The 20,629-nt window shown below is 44.7% G+C and overlaps 1 protein-coding gene across 6 annotated transcripts in view; it reads left to right on the top strand.

Annotated features, from left to right (window-relative positions):
• AKAP13 (A-kinase anchoring protein 13) overlaps window positions 1-20,629 on the top strand; it is a 208,236-nt gene that overhangs the window by 105,885 nt on the left and 81,722 nt on the right. For all 6 annotated transcript variants that reach the window (XM_056500307.1, XM_056500309.1, XM_056500308.1 and 3 more), the window contains 3 exons: window positions 215-404; window positions 3,615-6,447; window positions 11,048-11,109. In XM_056500307.1, coding sequence (XP_056356282.1) covers window positions 215-404; window positions 3,615-6,447; window positions 11,048-11,109 — 3,085 coding nt within the window. The remainder of the gene's footprint in view (window positions 1-214; window positions 405-3,614; window positions 6,448-11,047; window positions 11,110-20,629) is intronic.

Raw genomic sequence — 20,629 nt, 5'->3', positions numbered from 1 at the left:
CTCTACCTGAGAAGAACCTTGTGAAATAAAGCTTGTGGCTGGCATTAGCACTAAATTACATTATTTTCAAGACTGAGGAGTGTGTGCATGTGTCTGTCTGGCCCTGGAGCCGGTGCTCTGTGCTCCCATGATTAGCTGGCTGTCCAGAGAGCATGTGTGTCCTGCTGGGCAGGATCCCTCCTCTCCTGCCCACTGACCCAGCCTTGTTTTGCAGGGAGGGAGCCAGGGAGCCGGACTCGTGGAGCACCCTGTCCCACACCGTGCACTCGGGGGACTACAGCGTGAAGCACCACCGCGGGCTGGACGTGTACCTGCTGACAGCTGAGGCCAGGGAGGGGACAGCAGCCAGCTGGGAGAGGGACATTCAGCACCTTCAGATGCACATGCAGAGCCACCAGCACCAGGTGAGCAAAGGGCTGAGGGGTGGAAGAGGAGCAGATCTGGTGGGTTGCAGTCTGGCACCTGGGGAGGACTTTTATACCTCAGCATCCTTCAGCACGTTTCCCTAGATGTTTTCCCTGGATGCATTACCAAGCATCCAGGTGGACACCTGTCCATTTGCTTCTTATTTGTGCATGGGGAGATCTGATTAAGCTGTATTAGGCAGCAAATATTCTCATTTGAAGAGAAGCAGGATCAAGGCTGTGCAACACTGGCTCTGTTTTGCCTCTCTCTGCTCCCAGCTCCTGCCTGCTCTGTTAGTTTTGGACCCCCTTGGATGGGCAGGAACACCTCCCTGGAGACATGCTGACCCTCTGCCTGTCTGGCAGACATTAAACAGCTTAAGGCAGGCTCTGGGGTGAGGCTGGGGGTGTGGGCTATAAGTCCAGTGGGAACATCTCTGTTCAGATGGAAAGTTCAGGGTCAGAGAGGAGACTGACAGGAAAGTTTCTGGGATGGGTGATGAAAAAAATGGCTGTTCCAGTAGCAATTCAGTGTAGGACTCAGAGGACAAGCCTGCCTTGGCCACACAAGGTTTGTGTCCATAATGGTCCCTTCACTGTGTTCTTCTCGAGCTCTGTGATGGTTGGACCACAGGAGCTGTAGGGCTTTGGAAGAGCTTCCTTCTGCTGCTTTAAAATCAGAGTCTCATTGGGAAGGTGAGACATCAGAACACGTTTGTGCCATATCTCAGAAACACCCACATGTCTGTCACAGTTGGCATCACTTGTGGGTGTTCCTTCATCAGATCACATATCCGGGGTTGCAGAGGTGCAGGATCTAAACAACAGGATATTTTTGTTGCTTTAAGTAAGGGAGGGGAGAACTGTTGTGTGCAGCCAGTAGGCTGGGGGGATGAGCAGAGGAACGAGCCATTTTCAGCCTTTTCTTACTACCTGAGATATTAATTACTCCCAGTCTCAAAAGGAACTGGTGGCATGAGTGGCAAATCCAGGCTAACTGTGAAATCTCTTCCCCTTTCCATCAGAAGACCCTAAACCATGGCTAGCATATCCAGCTCACTGCTTGTTTGCTCATGCAAATACCAGATCGGGAACATTTTGCCTGACAATGAAATCAGAAATAGACTTCACTTTCCACCACTGTTTTACTTCACATCTAATCTGATTTGAATTTGGAAAGCAGCCCTGTAATTATTTCATTTAGGTCTATTTTGGGTCAGTTGAGAGCCTGTTGGCTTCCTTTGGTGGTGGCTGTATTTTTCCGGCTATCAGCAGAGTGACTTCACCGTGAGGATGCTGGGGCTGCTGCGGCCCCTCCTTTTGAAAACTTGCTTGTTCCCAGGCAAGTGTCACTGTTGTCTGTCTGTCCATCCTGGATAGGATCCAGGAGCACAGTCTCCATTCTCTGCTGTGGGGTTGCAGCCACCAAAGCCTGGCACACTGTTTGCCCTTGGTTACCACTGCACACAGACACATGTCCCATCCCTGGTGCTGCACAAGGGATGGAGATGCCATGCTGCTGCCTTCAGTGCTAACCTGGCTTGAGATGCCTCAAAACCAGGGAGACACAGCTGACAGCATATATGGGAGCTGGGCAGCAGGGTTATTTAAATAGCAGGGAGATTGGTGGCAAACACCAGAAGTGCATTTAGTGGTCTGTGACTCAGTGAATCTGTGGCACTGCTCAATGTTTGCAAACCTCAGAGTGTGGAAGGACAAGTTAAATGCAATATCCTTAAGGTAGCAGTGATGATTTTAACCACTATTAGTATATGCAATACCCAGAAGTTCCCTGTGATGCATCAGTTAACATAGTGGCTGCTTTAATTATGAGGGTGTTTAAGATGACCATTTTGGTGTGAAGTTCTATTTCTCTGAGAACTAAAAACTTAGACAAAATTTTCAGGGAGCTGTTCAAATTAGACTTCAAGTATGCACATATTTTTTTGAATCCTTTTACAAATAAATGCAAGAAAAGCTCAGATCTAACATAGTATATTAGAGTTATATATATGTGGAGAGTCTCAGGCACTTAGTGAGAAACCAGTGTGACCTTGGAAAGCTTGTGGTGCAAAACCCCAGTCAGACCTGTGGGGAGCTCTGTCAGGTGTACACCACAGAACTGGGATTGCTCAGTAGCTTAATAAGCCACTGTTTCTAAGATGTGAACATTGATATGTTCTGTTCTGCAGAGCTGAGAATATGAAAGGAAATATTGAAACAGACAGTTCTTTTTAAGTAAAGGTTTGTTTGTATCATACTATAAAAGCTTGACAAAGCAGGTGCTCTGGAAGGGAAGCACAGATCAGAGAGGAATTGATTAAGATCCTACTGTTCCATGATAATGCATGTATTAATTTTAATAATATGTCATAATTTTGAAATTTTTGTTTCCAGTTAGGAAATAAATTTCAGATATTTAATTATGCCTGCAGTTCTCAGGAATAGATTAGATTATTAGTTCAGTCCTGGGAGCAGGAGACAGTTGGTGTGTTTGGTCATTGCCAGCCAATGCCCATGTCTGAAGCAGCATTTCCATCCATAGAGAGAAACTTGAGGAATGCTGGCAAGAGCTGGGGAGTGCTGGGTAGGGATCTGAATGTGCTGTTAAGCAGCATTTGCTTGAAGTCCTTTGGGACTAGGCTGGTATATATTTGCATTATTTGGTATCTTTACTGATCTTGAATTCAAGTGCACTCAAGAACTGAAACTACAGCTTCTCAAAGAGCAATTACCAAGACTATTCCTTTTCATGATGGCAGATGGTGTAGCTGGGGGGGTAGAGAGACAAATTTCAGCTTTGGGTTGTTCAGGCTGGCTTTTGGGAAAATTCTCCAAGGGAGGGTGGTGTGGCATGAGAACAGATTGTCCAGAGAGGCTGTGGGTACTCCATCATTGGAGGTTTGGCAAGATAAAGTCATGGTTGACCTGATGCTGCAGTGGCAGTAGGCCAGTTTCAGGCAGGTGGTTGGACTAGATGACCTTTAGATGTTCTTTACAAGCAACGTTTCTTTCATTCTAATAAATTCAATATTACCTCCTGCTAATAAAACCAACATGTAAAATACCCACTGCACTACATTTGTAGCTCTCTCCTGGATGACACCAGGAATATGATTCATGTGGAGTAGGATTAGGTAGATACACGTCTTGAGTAACTGCATGACAGAATAAAGCATTTATTCATTTTCCTTTTGTGTCTTGTTTCAGAGTTTAAGGCAGCAGACAGAGCCTGTACTGGGAGATTCTGGAGACAGCTGTGCTAAAGGAGCAGAGGGACATCTGACCACTACCTCTCAGAGCCTGGAAGAAATGGCAAGAGAAGAAAGGCAGGAAAATCCATCTGATCTGGTTCACCTGGACATTGGGCAGCTCTCAGACCAAACCCAGCAGGAGGAAAAATGCAACAGCAGCAGACTGGGAGCTTTAAATGATGCACCAAAAGACATGGATGGTGCAAACAGCCCAGCAAGCTTTTGTGAAAATAAAAACACAGTGATATTGTGTAAAAAGGAAGGAGAGGCGGGGCTAAGATCTGCAGAGGGCTCTGGGACTGTATCAGATGGGGACTGCACTGTGAGCCTGCCTGCAAGTGCAAATGGTGCTGTGAATCTTCCATCCTCTGGAAATACAAATGAGGAAGCTGGAATGACATCGGCTGGAGCTGTTGTGGATCAGGCTGGCGTGGGCAGTGCAGTCAGTGCCCATCAGGAAGTGCAGGCTGCTGAGGAGTTGGCTGCCAGTGCCGCTGCCGTGGCTGCAGGTGAAGCCCCAGCTTCCTGCGAGAGCCTGGATGTGGCCATGGGCCAGACCGAGTGCAGGAACTGTGCCGGGGCCCCTGAGAGGGCCAAGGGGCAGCGGCGGGCAGAGGATGGGATGGCAGAGCCTGCTGAGAGGGCTGCAAACCCGGGAGAGAAACACCCAGCTCAGGAGGAGCCATCCAGCGCTGCTCAGCCCTTACTCACTGCTTTCAACGGCACTGGGTGTTCGGATGGAGAGGATGCAAATGTGGGAGTGGTACCGGCCTGTGACAGTGCAAATGCAGGTGGTGACATTGGCAGTGTCTCTGCTGACCTTTGCAAGACCAGCAGCAGCAAAGGGACTGATGTGGACTCGTGCACTGCTCAGGTAAACGGTGAGCTCACGGGAATCCAGGGTGATGCCAGTGTCACAGCGAGGCAGGAGGTCACTGTGAGCACTGGGGAAGCATTGCCAGCAGTTAATGGGGTGACGGTTCCTGCTTGTGCATCAAAACCTGCTCCTGGTTTGGAAGGCCATGGCAGCAGTGAGAGTGGGGAGCAAGAAGGGCAGGTGGAAGCAGGCAGCACAGATGGAAAATCCAGCCTGCCCTCACTGGAAGGCAGTGTGGAAACTGATGGCCCTGATGCTGAGCCTGAAAATAGAGATGTTGGTGGATCTAATGAAAGTGGTGCAGAACCTGCACATTGCCAGGACAGTGGTGAGATCGCTGACCATGGGGCTGAAGCCATGGAGAGCAGTGAAAAGGAGCCAGTAGGAACTGATACCAGCAGCTGCAGAGATGGAGGAAGCAGAGATTCTGCAGGCAGAAGTCAGGAAGTTGCTGCCTGTCCCCCCTCTGCTGCTCAGACTGGCATTAAAGATGAAATGGACAGCAGCTTCAAAGCAGACACTGCTCAGCAGAGCGAACGTGAGGAACGTGAGCCTGCATTGCTCCCTCCAGAGGATGTGAGCACAGGCCTGGCAAAGCAAGAGCCTGCCCAGGCTGGAGCAGAGAAAGCAGAAAGCACTTCAGAGCAGGAGGGGAGGAGCAGCAAGGTGGAATCGCCCTCTCCCCTGCCCCGAGAAGAGGGGCTGGCTGTGAGTCAGGAGGGAGATGCTGCAGTGGCACCTCCCGGGCAGGAGGCAGCTCTGCAAGGTAATGACCCTGGAGCAGCTCCATGTGCCAAGGGCGCAGACGGTGCCGAGGATAATTTAACAGGCACACCCTCTGCAACTCATAGCGAGGAATCTAAACAAAAGCAGGAAGCGGCGGCGGCGAGGGCAGGCTCGGCAGAGCTCTCCTGGCAGCACGGTGGGAAGCATGGCGGGGTAGCTGCTGCCTGGCCTGGGCACCATGCTGGGGGTGAGGGCTCCCCGCAGCAGGCTGAAGGAGGCAGAGCTGAGCCCGGGCAAGAGGCTCCTGTGAATGGCAATGAGCCCCTTTTGTCAGAGGAACTTGTTGCTGCTGTTGTGAAACCCTGTGCCTGCAGTCTGGGGGGGCCTGTGGTGGGCAGCAGCAATGTGGATGCTGGGCTGAAAGCAGCAGCCCAATCTGAAGAAGTCTGCCAGGCTGGAGCAGCGGTTGCAGCCATGCATGGACCTGCATCAGCAGATGAGTCACTGGGTGCAGAGAGAGACCCTTGTCCGAACGCTGGGCTGAACCACGAACAAGGCCCCGCTCAAGCCCTGCACAGCAGCACCCTCGAGCTAAAGGGTGCCTCGGAGGAGGGAGCCCCCAGTGATGCCAGTGAGGGTGAGGAGGTGCCAAGGCCGGTGCCAGTCGCCCCTGCTGCAGTGTTCCCAGAGGAGCAGGAGGGCTCGGAGAGCGTGCTGCCCCGGGCAGCGCTGCAGCCCATCGCGGAGGAGCCCACGTGTGACAGCGACTCCAGCACCGACACCGTCTGTCCTGCTGGGGACAGCGACACTGCCCCTGCCCTGACAGCGGCCCAGGCTGAGCCCCACGCCAACCAAAGCCACTCTGTACCTGCAGTGCCCTTCTCGCCGTGCTCCTGCCGCTCGCAGGCTGCTGAGTCACTGCAAAATGTGGGAGTGAAGGGTTTGGTATCGGCTAATGATGCCTCTTCTCCAGATGAAGTTCCTAAAATGGTAAAAAGTTTTGATGCAGTGGTTTTTGCAGCAGAGACACCTTGTTCCCATGAAGTACCTGCCACAGAAAAAGTGGGGCTTGAGCCCCAGGCTGCAGTGGATGCTGGAGCCAGCCTTAATGGACAAATGGATTTAAGTTCCTCAGCAAAGAAGAAGAATGTCAGCCTGGCAGTGCAAGGAGCTGAGCCTGTTACAGGTAGGAAAAATCAATTGGTTTCCTACTTTTTAGTTTTTTTCTTTGCAGGCGTGTCTCTGTCACGTCATCAGCAAAGGAAAGGAAGTATGAGCTGGAGGTTTACATTAGAGAGGAAGTGTTTGAGGCTTTTCTTCTGTGAGAAATAAAAAATTTGTAGTTACATATAAAAACTTCCAATTCAAATACATGTTGCCTGTCTGGCACTGGAGGTAAGAGCATCATCTCCTATGAATTGGTACAGAAGAATTTCTAGCACGCAAATCCTCACTGGAAAAGAAATGAATGGGGGGGGAGCTATTTGAATTACTTTACCTTCAAGTTATAAGCTTTCCTGTGAGTTGAGGGTTTATTTCCTTGGTGCTACTCCTTCTCTTTTCCCCTTTATTTTTAATAATGTGGAGCCAGCAGGTACAACGGGGCTCTCCTGATTTTCTTTGCTTGTCAGTTTGAGCCAGCTGCCAGTGTCCCTCTGAACTGGCCAAAGCTGCTTCCTAATTGGCAGCATTAGGTCATTTAAAACAGCAGTGAGCCCTACCCCCACTGCCTTTTCCGGCCTTCAGAGCTTTTTTGTCGGGCAGAGCAGCCGGTGGTGCTTGCCAGTGCCTTTCAGCAGTGCTGGAACTCGGGTGATGAGCTTCCCTGGCTCCTCTGGGCTGGGAATGGGGCTGGCATTCCCCGTGGATGAGTGGTGATGGGGGAGAGCGATGGGCCTTGGGGGACAGCACAGAAACCTCGGGTGCATGAAGCAGGAGCTAATGGAAAACATCTCCAGGTAACTCCAGAAGGGAGATAAAGGGGTGGGTATATTGAATGAAAAAGAAAAGGTTTGTTGCTCCAGCCTGGGATTTAGTGGTAGGTGAATTTGGTACTGAAGAATGGAGGTAATCTGATCTGTGTATCCCACCTGTTCAGGCAGCTGTTGAATGGCAGCAGCTGAACTTTTTCAGTTGCCATTTTTTCTTTGCTATGAAAAAAATATACAGTGTCTCTTGCTTTCCCAGCACTGAACAAACAAACAAATGAACAAAGCATTTAAATGATTAAAAGAAAATCTGCCATGATATAAGTCATGAAGTTGTGAAGTTATAAAGTGGTTTCACTGCTGTAATGCTGAGAGCTGTTTCTTCAGTCTAAGTGAAGCATGGGGTGATGGTAGAGAGTTTGTTCTGATATGTGACAGCAGAATCATTGAAAGCAGGAGAAAGGCTTGGAGGGGAGGGGAGTGTCAGTGGAGGGTCCAGCAAGTCCATTTTTTGTTGAGTTCAGGATTTTTAGGATGTTTGTGTCTCCAAACATCCTAAACAAGGGATAACCAGTGAACATGAGTCAAGAGATCACTAGTAAATAAGCAGAAAGATCCAAAGGTGGATTAGAAAGCTGTTTTCAGAAGGAGCCTGTTTTAATGCTGTGTTGGTTTGACAGTTCAATAGATGGGAGTGGCTGTAAGTCAATACTTGGCTGGGCTCCTTTTCCTAGGAGCCTCTGACTCTGCCAGCTCTATCTGTACAGTCCAGGTCTTTACCTCTGGTTGGATTCTCAGAGCCATGACATTGTCTAGGTGAGGTTTGAAAAGGAAAACGGACCAGACAGTCCAATAAGATAGCAGCAAAAGTAGGAAAGTAATGTTAAGTCATCATTCTACATTAGGATATGGAAAGGGGAGGAAAAAAAGGAGGTGATCCTGTTACTGATTTAAAATACGTAAGGATTTAGGGCTGAAAGGTCTTGGAATAAAATGGTCTGACCTGTCCTTAAGCAGAAATTGTTTATGTGCAATGAGATGCTAAACAAAACAAAATTTCAATTGTTGTATTTTCTCTTGAGGTACCTCAGGATTATTTTGAATAAAAATGTTTGGGAAGCCCAAATAAAAAATTGGCTTTAGGCAGAGACAAGTGACTGCTATGAATCCAAGCTTGCTATTTGGAATATTTCTGAAACTGATCCCTATAGAGCACCATCTAGAACTCTGATATGGCAGTAATTCAACAGAACTGATTTGTTGTTTATAATTTTTGCTGTGCACGTTTTTCATGTTGATGTCTAGCCTTGGGTGGCATGTTTTTTATACAAGTTCAGTGGCAGCCTTCAATTTTTCTCTGCTGTGCCAGTTCTGGGGAGTTTTCCCTGAAGTCTGGGCTTGTACAGAGGATTTTGTATCCATGTTGGACTCGTCAGATCTCAGAATGAATCACTTCTTTTTTTGGTGGAATACAATAAAACCTTCCCAAAGGAAGTGCAGGTCACAAGGCCATTTCTCAGAAACTCGTGTAGTCAGAGGAGTTTATTGTCATGGTAATTTATCAGCAAGGTAATCAGCTGGTAATTGCTGTTGCTGTTACTCCAGATCATTGAGGTCTTTAATTTTTTCATTTATATTGAGAAGCTGCTCTCAAATATACACCTGTTTATCTCATTGCCTCTGCTTAGTTACTACCTATCCCCAAAACAAAGACTTCAAAAGGCTAATTTCCTTATCCAGGCAGGTATCTAGTGACTGGTCACAACCCTGAAGGAAGCTGATGAGGGTAGATCCTGCTTTCCTGAGGCATCTCCTCCTACTGTTAGCTTTAGACTCAGAACTGTGTTAGAGCTGAGTAATGGGTTCTGTAAGCACATTATCTGCAAGTCAGGCAGGTAGATGCTACTCATTAAAAAAGAAAGGAGTTAGGTTATGAAATCATACCACAGTAGCCAGGTGAGAAGAGAAGAGAAGAGAAGAGAAGAGAAGAGAAGAGAAGAGAAGAGAAGAGAAGAGAAGAGAAGAGAAGAGAAGAGAAGAGAAGAGAAGAGAAGAGAAGAGAAGAGAAGAGAAGAGAAGAGAAGAGAAGAGAAGAGAAGAGAAGAGAAGAGCCATGGGTTTATGCTGACAAAACACCTCAGAGTAGTTGCAGTTTCTTGGCAGAAACCAAACCAAGCAAGGTTAGATTGCATGGCTGGGGTTCTGCCATCTTAAATAACAAATACTGCAATTACTGCTCTCTAGCTATTGTCTTGGGAGCAATATCTCCTGTAGATCTAAGCATTTCAAGTAAATATTCATTGACAGAAGAATATCACCTTGTGAGTCTTTACCTCATTTTTATAAATGGCATTTTTCCCATGGAAAAGCTCTTGGTATGATTTCCTTCCCCTGTTAGGGTGGCTCTGTGAGCAGGTAACAAATGTCACTAATGGTGCCACACGTGCAGTAAAGAGACCTCTGGGATAGCTTTATAGTGCTTTTCCTTTGGGGTATTTCTTAATGGAAATTTAGAAAGAAGTAACAGAGTAAAACATTTGTCTTGAATTTCATCCTGAGGGCAAAATGTCTTCATCCTCCATTTCTTACCCAGAAGGGTGAGCTTGCTTCTCCCATCCTCAGTGCACCAAATGTTTATTATTTGAGTGTTCTGTCTTTGGATCAGGATCTCAACCATGGTGGCAGTGCCGTGACCCCAAGCAGATCTCCCAGCAAACAGAACTCAGAAATTTGTAGCATCACCTCTGATTTTTGAGTCTGCCCACAAATTCATGCAGTCAAAGCAAAGTCATTGCAAAATCAGATAGTCCCAAGAAACAAGGGTAGGCATTAAAGCCAGTGGAAGACCATTAGTGACAACTGTTAGGATGATTTCCCCGTGAGGATGGGAGGCTCCTCTTGCTAAATGCCTGTATGGGTAAACTCACTGCAAGCGCACGTCACCCCTTGGAAGGCGTTGTCATCCATGAGTGTTTGTTTTCAGTAGAAATGAGAGAGGGAGAGGGGTTAGAGGAGGGTTTAGCCCTGACACAGCCACTCTCCATCTGGGTGGCTTTGGTCAAATCACTTCACTCCCCTGAAAGTGTCCTGTGTGTAATGAGATTCCTTAGCTTAGGGTTGGAAGAGAATTACGATGTTGACTTCGTGCCAGAAAAAGGTAAGCAGGGGAAACCCCTGGGGAATGGTGACTAATGAAAACTTGGCTGGCCAGAGGAAGCAGCTGGGACATGACATTTGTACAACTGTGGTGGTGACACCATCACAGGAGCATGGAGAAGGGGAAAGTCAGCTGGGACTTTGTAAACTCCAGCAGCAAAAGTTTTGCTTTCCTAGTCCAGGGGAGCAATTCTCTCATCTGTAAGACAGTGCAGGTGGGTTGAATTTTTGCAGCCTGTGATTTTTTTTTTTTTTCTGCAATGCTTAGAATTCTTATTGAGGGCAGGCAAGACTGGTTTCCTATGCTGTCTTTGGGTTATGGTAAGGAGAAAAATAGCAAAAAATTTGGTTCTTTATGTAGATGAATGGGAGCCAAGAAAATACATGAACAAATACCTGCAGATGTGCTTGGCTTCACCTACAGGTTGGCAGGAGTTTCACCCTATGCTTGCTGTTGTTTCATAGTTTCCTTCAGTCCCAAATACAATAGTTATTAAAATGAATGGCAAGGAAGCAGCAAAATCAGCAATGAAACCAGAATTTGGAAATCAAATGTACTTGAAGGGGTTCAAATGGACTTGTTAAAGAGCCTTGGGGGTCGGGTTTATTTTCTTTTGTGGCGGGGGGGCACTGGTTAGAGTAAACAAAAATATTAGTAGTGCTGAAAGAAGTTTGTTTTAAAATTACCTTCTGTTTTCACAGGGAGGTTGGAAATGAAAACTGAGGACGAGGTGGATTTTCAGAAGGTCAGCACAGAGGAACTGGTAAGTGCAGGTCTTGTCACCTTGTCCTTTGCTGTGCTTTGTAAAGAAATGTTACTGCTGCTGTGACCTCCTGGTTTCCTTTCTGTAGCCTCTGCAAAGCTGAACACCGTCCAGTGACGTTGTTCTAGCCTTTTAAAAATAGCCTGGGCTTTTTTAGCCCTTAGATTTTCAACTGCTGGATGAAGGCACATTTGCATTTTCTCAGCCTGTGACAGATGGAGCCGAGAGGTTCCTCATGGGGCAAGGTTGTACCAAGATTTGTGTATGATTTGACAAAATCCTGGAATGCACATGAGGTCAGTGATTCTGTGTGGGGACCAGCAGCACCTTCAGGGTTGTCCTGGAGAGTCTGTCCGTCCTTCTCATGCCTTGTGTTTCCAGGGAGTTTTTGGCAGAAGGGCTGTGGTTGGTACCGGTGTCTAAAGGCATCATGGGCTGGGGGTGTTTGTGCCTTAGCTGGTAGAAAAATGAATAATGAGAGGATATATTTGGATCAAATGTGGGGGGAAATGCCATATTCCTCATGTCAGTGAAACAATATAAAAAGGTCTTGCCAGGAATCAGGAATCCATTGATACTGTACTTTATTACTTGTGCTTCGCCATATTTAAGAACTGTGATTAAAAAAAAAAAAAGGTTGAAATTTAGCTTAACATGAACATAATTCATTTAAAGCACCACTAATACAAATTCTGCTTTGTCAATAGCTGTGGGTTTTTTTTGTCTCACCTTTCCTAGCTGGATTTGTATTTGCTCCTGTATTTCATGTGTGGTTTTGTGTTCCTGAAAAAGTGTTTTGTAAATGGTAAAATGATGGCAGCCTTGTGTTGGAGCACGTTGCCTTTGAGCAGCTGTGTTTGTGCCTTCCCCTACCATTATGAAGCTGTTAAAAGAGAAAATACTGTGGGGATGAGTTTACACTGCAGGGTGGAGCTCCAAAAATCTTTACTCATCATGCAGTAAAGCTCTTTGAGCAGCAGAACAGTCTTGCCAAAGCTTGTAATAAAATCAGGTTTATTATGTTTTTAACAAGTTAAGGCTTAATTTCTGTAGCTGTTTGCTTGGTGAGTTAGCCAGAGACTAGAGAAAATAACTTTCCAAGCTAAAATTTGTGCTGTCTGATATGGAAGTCTCTCATTATAGGAATGTATGAGTCTAAAGATGTCACTGAATTTTTTCTTTTACTGACCCTTTATTAAAGATAATTTTCCTGACCAATTCTTCCGAATCTGGTAATGAAGTAAGAAATCTTTAGAAAATTAAAATTAGGACACGGCCTTTTACTTTCAAACAAGGACAAAAGACAAAAAAAAATTGAATTTGGCTTCCATTTTGCATGTGTTACAGGAATTTTGGGTTTTGTGTGTGTGCTTTCTTCTCTTCTTCCTCTCCTTCCCACCCTGTCAAACACCTCTTTAGAAATCTGGCTTTTCCAGGCAGGAATGGGAGTGCCAGGGCAATGGAAAGTTTGCTGCAGGACTGACAGGGTTTCCTGTTGCTACGTTCAACAAAATAACAACTGCACTATATTGAGGTGAAAAAAAAAAAAAAAAAAGGAGTGGAAGGCTTATAAATAGAGCTAAATTCACACATGTGGGCTGGGACAGAGCTGGCCCTTTGTGCCTCTCCTGCCACGTCCTGGCTCTGCTTTATTTAGTGCTCCATCTTTTTGTAGCCAGGAGTCTTTCAGGTGCTCATTGGCTTCTCATTACAGGCAGTTTGTGGTTAGTAAAGGTGGTTTTCTTAACTTGCTGCAAGTAGAAGTGTTGCTGCTTGCCCCTGGTCAGGAGCTGCAGGTATCACTGGTGCTGGCAGCAATTTGGGATCTTGGGAATTATTGTTAACTCCTGGTTTATGGGTGAGAAATTTGCACACTGCTTTTCATAAGCACAAGTTACTAAAAAAAAAAAACCAAAAAAACAGCCTTGGAGTTTGAAAAGTGCAATTTCTTGTATAGTCCAGTCAGACTGAAAGACAGTATGTTGAGTACTCTGGAGAGAGAAGGGGGAAAACTCTTCTAAGCCGGGTTCTAAAGAATGAAAAATTGTGAAGAATTTTTAGAATTAGCTGGATCTGTGATGCCAGTGTGCATATGTGAGATCTCACACTTTCTCCTGTAGTCATTTCAGAAGACTCTTGTGCAAGCCATGGAAAAACTGCTGATAAAAATGTTTAGGAAAATAATGGTCTGTAGAGTTATAAGCACTAAATAGAAAATAATAGTAAAAATGGTTTTTTTTTAATAATTACAATGAGTTTTTAAATGACCTATTTCTTGAATTTCCAGAGTTCTTTTCTCAGAGGTTGTATCTGTTCATCTATAAAACTCAGTAACCAGAACTTCCCAGGCTCCTTGCATGGTGGGCAGGGAGTGCTTACCCTGATGGAGACTCTCCTGCTCCTTATCTTCCTGCTTAGTTTGGGAATCTTGAGCAGATCTGGGACAATCACTTGATTTGATCTATTAAAATGAGACTTAAGCATTTTTAAAATGGAATAGTTTTTAACTCTGATGAGAAATTTACCTTGGTTTCTGCATGCTGCAATATTAAAATAATTTAAAATGGAGCCTGTGACTACAGCACCACAGAAGTATACCAGCAATTTAAATTGAGCTGTACTCTGATATGCTTCTCTGTGTTGATCCCAGAAATTGGTTGTGATTTATTATTTGCTGAATCTGTGTCTTCACATGGCAGGATGGATAAGGCTGCTTTACTTGTTTCATCCAATGATTTTGGTTGTCTGAGCCTCTGACTGAGAAATTGTAGCTGGCTGATCTCAGGAACAGATTTCACTGGGAAAAAGCCTTCCCATTGCATTTATTAATTGTATGAGTTAGCTCCCATTGGACTGAATGCATCCTACCTTTACCAGGGGGATCAATATTTAATTAATGTCTATGTTTTCAGAAGTTGCAGAGAATGAAGTTTAGAAAACTTTCATCCCTCCACTGATCCAAGTAGTGCAGCAACAATTGATGTATCAGCAAGGTCACTTTCTGGGGGGAAACTTGCAATATTTTCAGTCATGATTTGGAAGATGGAGGCATGTTTATAACACTCAGATGATATCAGGTCAGGAGGGATTGTAGGCACTTGAGAGAACAGGGTCAGGGCTCAGAGTGACCTTAAGAAATTGGAGAGCACATCCAGATAAGAGATAAAAGCAGGCAGTGGGTGCTGCATTTGCAAAGGAGAAAGAAAAATGCACTTTTACCAACTCAGGTTTAAGCTGGAGAGGGGTAGGCTAAAATAAGACTGAGCATTTTTAGTGGTTTACAAATGAATCAGCAGCAAAAGCTATTGCAAGAGACACAAATCTTGTTTTGAGTTATATTTGGATGAGTGTCCTCCATAAGATGTGGGAGGTGAGTTGCTTATGTGTGGCACTGTGGAGACATCACCAGTGCCATCAAATCCAGTTTGGGGTGCCCTGCTCAGAGGAGGACACAGGAGTGGAAGATTGGAAAGTGTTCAGAAGGAAATAATGAGAAGAGATTAAGAAACGTGAGAAGAGATTGAAAGGACTAAATTTATTCGGTGCAGCAAAAAGAAAACCATTGTGCAACCCAGCAGGCTGCCAACATGTAATAGTGGTTATTAAAGTCCCAGATTTCCATGGCAGTTTAATTTACTGATTTGTTAATTTGCCAGGATGATTTAGGCTGGATGTTGTGAAAACATCCTGTTACCATCATAAAACTGTTGCAAGACCACCTAGGGAGGCCAGGAAACCTCCTTCCCTGGGAGCTGTTACAGATCAGAGAGATGATGCTGTCAGGACAGAACCTCAGGTCTCTTGTTGCCCATTGGTTTTGGTTTGTAGGCCCCCAGGTTTGTGCTTTGCTGAACAGGGAGAAGAGCAAGGAGCTGCTTGCCAGAGTCTGGCAGGGTGAAAAAAGGAAGGGGACTGGGAAGGCAGGACTGCAGGAGATAAAGGTGGGAAGAAGGGGATGGGCTGAAAGGGCTGAATGGGATGGAAAAGAGCTTATGGGAGAGAGTATAGACCAACATGGCACTGAGGTGAGTGTTGGGATGGACAGTAGGTGTGAAGAAGGCAGATATTTTTGCTTCCCCCCAGTTGTAATCTCTCATGTTTCTCTTCCTTGGAGTCATGGATAAATGGATAAAATTCTGGCCAAGGTGTACAGTGTCACCCACCTCCTGTGGCTGCTGCTGAGGAGCAGAGTCTGGTGCAGTTGTTGTCAGATCAAGTGGTGCTTCATGGTTCCAAACTGCTGAACCTTGCTGGTGTCCCAGGACAAGGGATTGTTATAATTCTCCAGGCTCCAATTTATTTTCTTAGGAATTAACTATTTTAAGAAACTGCTCACCCTGGGGACCTGACAAAATTCAGGTTGTCTGTGTGCACTGAAGTTCATTTTCTCCATCTGCATGGGTGCACACATGTACATACCATGGAATGGGGGTTGCAAATCCCTTTATTCCAAAGGGCCTGAAGAATAGCATAGGAGTCTCCTCGACAGCTTGGACAATTTCAGAGCAAGTGGCTGAAGTGTTGGAAGCAAATCAGAGCTGGGTCTGGTGGTGGAAAGTGCAGCCTTAACAATAGGTTGTGTTCTCACCCTGCCTCTTTAAATTCACTTGTGTAACCCTCTCTTTGCAAAAGTTGTCCTGTAACTACAGTAAACATTCAAAAACTGAGCCAAAAGGGAGCCTTGCCTAAGCCTGGCATTAATTCAGGAGACTGACACACACTTACCCATCGGGTCAGGGCTTTGGGCTAGTCATCTGCCAGGCCCTTTCTCACACCCACCAGCATCCTGTGTCTGCCCCGGATGCTCAGAGCAGAGGCTTTGAGCTCTGTGAGGAAATTGTGTCAGCTGGCCAGCCCTGAGTGAATTCATTGCTGTGTAGGACACATCAGCCTGGCTGCTCTGGGCATCGCCACACAAGCTGCAGGGAGCCAGAATAAAAGCTGGGGGAAGGAAAATATAAAGAAATTCAAACCAGGCTGGAGTTCTTTAGCCTTTACCATTACTCATGCCTTGAAGGCATTTATACAAGTATTGTGGCAGGTTTTTTGTCCTGCACTGAATTTCTCTGGGTGCTGCATTTCCAATGCCTTTTTATCCAGAGTGCTGATAATCCCCAGCTCAAGACAGTAGTTTCCAAGCTCAGTCACAGGATTCACGGATGTTAAGGGGCGAGGCAGGAACGTGGACACGCAGCCAAATCCCCGGCTCAGCGCTGGGATGCTGCTCCCAGGTCTGGCTCGTGGCCACAGGGCTTGTGCCAGCCCCCGCTGATCTCTGGAGATGGTGAGTTGTTAATTCTCCTCCCCTACGCCCTCCCCTTCAGCCACTCTTCTTCAGAGGCAAAGATTGCTGCCTGATACTCTGTTTTTTCATCATTTCATCATTTTCTCTGACAAAACATCTGGCTCTGCATCCTCCCAGTCGCAGCAAAGTTTATCCCTCTATTTTTTCACACTCATTGTTAAAAGCATCAGGACTTACCTGCAGTTTCATCTGAAGACACTGTTGCCTCGAAGGCAGAGTTGTGTGCATATTCTTGCTGTAGTTTTGAGATGGTTTAGTTGAAGAAAACTATTTAATAACTACAGTTCTTTTGCAATGCTCACTTATGGCTTGCTTCAGATGAAGGAGTTCACTCATATATTATTTTATATCACTGTATTAAAGTAGCTTTCAGAGACCTCTTTTAGAATGAGAACTTTTATTTTAAAAGTTTGTAAAATACAGATCTAACAGATTTTAAGTATAGAAAATCCTGGGCTTGGAGTTCTCTTCCAGTTGTTTGATACATTCATTTTTTATGCAGTCATGAAAGTATGGATACATACTTTCCATAAACTAATGGATATATGACTGTTACTCTAGCAAAGGAATGCTGGCATTGAATATTGTACCTTACGAAGGAAAATACTGTGCTGGTTTTGAATGGTCCGATCTCCTTTATCCTTTGGGTTCTTTTATTTGTGTTTGAAATACCTTAGAAGTTTTGTGGTGTAACTGTTGTACAGTAGACATGGTTACTGCACACTGAATTCCTGGTCTAAATATAGAGAAAACGAAGATGATAACATGGGAGACCAAATGTGGGCTTTTGATGGAGGCTGCATTATTATGACAAATAGGTACTTGGGTGTATCAGATCACTGAGCTTTTGTTCTTCTGAAGAAACTTATCTAGTCCATTCTGATATTTTGGAAGCCAGAGTTGGCCCCTTACAGTGTAGATAGGCTGCCATTTATGCTTTTCTGTAGATTACATGTTTTGCAGTTCACTGGATATTACACCACCTTAGAGGAAAACCTTATAAATAAAAGAAATAGATTTTTAATTATATTCCCATACATTTGTTCTGGATTTTTGTGAGTATTCATGGGACAGATATGAGAGATGAACAGGAAGTCTTGGCCACTGATAAAGCAGGCTCTAGCAATATCCAGGCATTGTATTTCCATCTTTTGAAAAGAATGCTGGGAGAAGGAGGATAATAAGTACTGTTAAAGTTTTTCCATGGTAACATGGAATCAACATACATGTCACCTCGTGGTCCTTTCACAGATTTCCCTTTTTGTTATTGTTCTCAGCCTTTCCCCACCTATTTTAGGTAGTTTGCCTTCCAAAAGTGGAAATTTGTTTGTTTTTTTTTCCTCCAGCATCTCAGCTGTTTCTGCTCAGTGTTTCTGTTTGGTGTCACATACACATCCTGGTGTGGCCCAGGGTGACTCAGCTGTGTTGCAGAATGTTTCTGGGCTCAAACTGCTGTTAAAACATCAGATGAGATAAAAGCCTGGGTGATAACTAAATGTTTGCCTCTTCTTGCAGCATCCTTGCACTGAGCAGACTGATGGCTCTCTGGCTGGCAGGGCCACCTTTGCAGTTGTACAAGACAGATTGGTGGTGGGGGGGAGTTCTTTAAGCTTGGGACTGTGAAACAAGAACAGATGGTTAATGTTGCAGTGGATAATTCAAATATTGTAGTCTACCCAGAAGGACTGTGGGATTTGGTATCCAAGCATGTGATATCTAAAAGAAAATTTTGGGAGGGAGTAGGTTTGGCTGATCTGGGACAGCTGCAGATCAGAATGAAAACCCCCAGGGCCAGAGCAGTGTCTTGGTGTTGTGTTTGGCTATGGGCAGTCATGGCTGTCCTTGCTGTCATAATAGCAAATTAATTGAAACTTTCGAGAATAGGAAACTTCTGAATTTTGGTAGAAGACATTACTCATAAATTATGCCAAAGAGGTGATGTCTCCAAATGACATGTACAAAACATGGACAAGAGTGACTTTTTTTATTGGGACTCCAGAGCAGGTAGACAGACACAAAGGATTAAAGTGTCTCCTCAGTGCTGTTTTACCTCCTTTCCATCTCCACTTTGGTTTTTTTACTGCTGTGGTCTGTGCTTCGGACTTCTGCTTTGGAATAACCCCAGCACAGAGGCTGTAACAAGAACATAAAACATTTTGCAATGGTTTAATGAAATATACTTCATCAGCTGTATAGGAATTAGCAGATGGGAGCAAATTCTAAACTCTGCTTTCTTTTGTACTTGGTCTCTTGCAGCTAATAAAATTCTTCCACTTCTCTTTCTGCTTCACTTATACAGTAAATGTATGCTTAAATAAGCACGTACTTGATGTAGAAAACTTTCTGATTTTCTGTTGAGCAGTGGTGAACTTAACTGCTCCCTCCCTTCTTGCTGTATTTATCCTCTTAGTGCCAGAGATGTACTTGGTGCAAATGAAGGCGGTAGCTCTGCCCAGGAGACTAATCAAAAAAATAGAACAAATATTTCTGGATTACCTTGTTTGCTTTCTCTTCTGTTTGTGTAGTTTGAAACAGAGGAATTGTTGCTATTTTGTGTTTAACCTGAGTTATGCTGCTCTCCTTTCAGATCTGCAGAAAGCCTGGTGTGTGGCTTATGGTTTCCTCAGCCTGGTTAGATATTACTTCTCCCTAAAAACTTTGCCCTGATACCATTATAGCCACTTCTTAGTAGTTTCTCCTCATTTTTGCACTTAGTTATTTGGGGGCATAGTTATCATTACCTGCATCTTTATCCAGTACAACTCTCCCTCTCCTGGAGCATTTCCATCTTTCCCACTGAGCACCAGCACTGTGTTTGCAGCTACCTTGGGGCTGGCTCTGCCCATCTCTGGCTGTGCTCTCCCTCCTCCTGGGGTGTCCTTCCAGCTGCTGAGATAAGAGGCAGGAACATGAAGCCTCACCCTTGCTTGCTCATTAGTCTGAGCCCTGGTACTGAGTCTGCTTAGCATCAAGTAACTTGTTTTTCTTGTGTCTGAGACTATGCTTACCTCCATAAATCAAAAAAAAAAATCATAATCCTGAATTACTTGACACTTAAATTTTGCTTGGTTTCTTAACACAGCTGGACATACTAAATGCCTGAAAGCAGTTGGGAGGAATATTTCCAAAATACACATTTTCAGAGGCTGGAGATGCAGTTCTCTGAAATGTTAGTTTCAATCTGAGATCTCATGTTAGGAGTATGAAAACTCTTCTGCCTTTCCATAACACAGGACTGATTCTTACCAAAAGCATGGATAGAGATGGACTGTTAAAATCTACTGAGATTAAAGAAGGATTCCTTGGTATTTTGTTCCAATATTATTTCTTTTTTTAACTCACTGGCCATAATAAGGTGAGGAAACTGACCTGCTTGCCCAGGAGGAGGCAGATAAGTTTTAGCTTCAAATGCCTGCTCTCCAGGGTTAAAACAGAGCAGTAATGTACCTTTTGAAACTTTTAAAAGAGAATAAATGTTGTTTACATGATGTCCAGATATTCCTACCTGTAAATAACCAAAGAGATGTGTGACTGTGAAGATTGGGGTCTTACAAAGGGAAAGGATGAGAGAAACTCCTCCCTGCAGTGTGGGCAGAAATGGGTTTCAGGGCATTTTGCAAATTCTGTGTTTTAATGTGTTTTGAGGAGATGTCGAGGGGCATCTCAAAAAGCTTTTTTCAGTTCATAGTTGTATATTTTGGGGACAGTGTTTGATTTTTCTTGTCAAGCCTTGTTTATTTCTTCTTTTCTGTCTTTGAGGAAGCTGAGTTTTACTTTGTGTGCTATAAACGATGCAAGAAGTACCCAGAAGTCTGTAGATGGATCCTCTGCCTTTGTTATAAATCTGTGGATATAGACTAAATAAATAGCTTCTTTCTGGGCTTAAAATCCTTACAGTGCAGCAGGCAACAAAAATTTGTGTCTTGGAGTAGCTCCGAGAATTCTTTAATGCTGAAATATCCCCTCTCCTTGTGAACCTCCTCTAGATAAGCAGTTTCTGTTTAAACTGGTTTTTTTATAACTGTCCTTTTGGGCAAGCGTTGGCACAGCTGATGGGGACTCTATGAGTGCATGGCAGGGAAATAAGAAGTTTGAAGGTAAGATTAAACAGGTCCTCTCTGTTAAAAAGAGCAAGAGGAAAGAAAAAAAATCTGTGCGTGGGGTATTGGCTTTCTTTGGCTCTTGATAGTTTGAATGTACACTGAATAAGACTGG

The sequence above is a fragment of the Oenanthe melanoleuca genome, chromosome 10, assembly GCF_029582105.1.
Source record: "Oenanthe melanoleuca isolate GR-GAL-2019-014 chromosome 10, OMel1.0, whole genome shotgun sequence".
Classification (NCBI taxonomy): domain Eukaryota; kingdom Metazoa; phylum Chordata; class Aves; order Passeriformes; family Muscicapidae; genus Oenanthe; species Oenanthe melanoleuca.
Note: the sequence above shows the minus strand (reverse complement) of the source record. Positions and strands in the feature narration are given on the sequence as shown.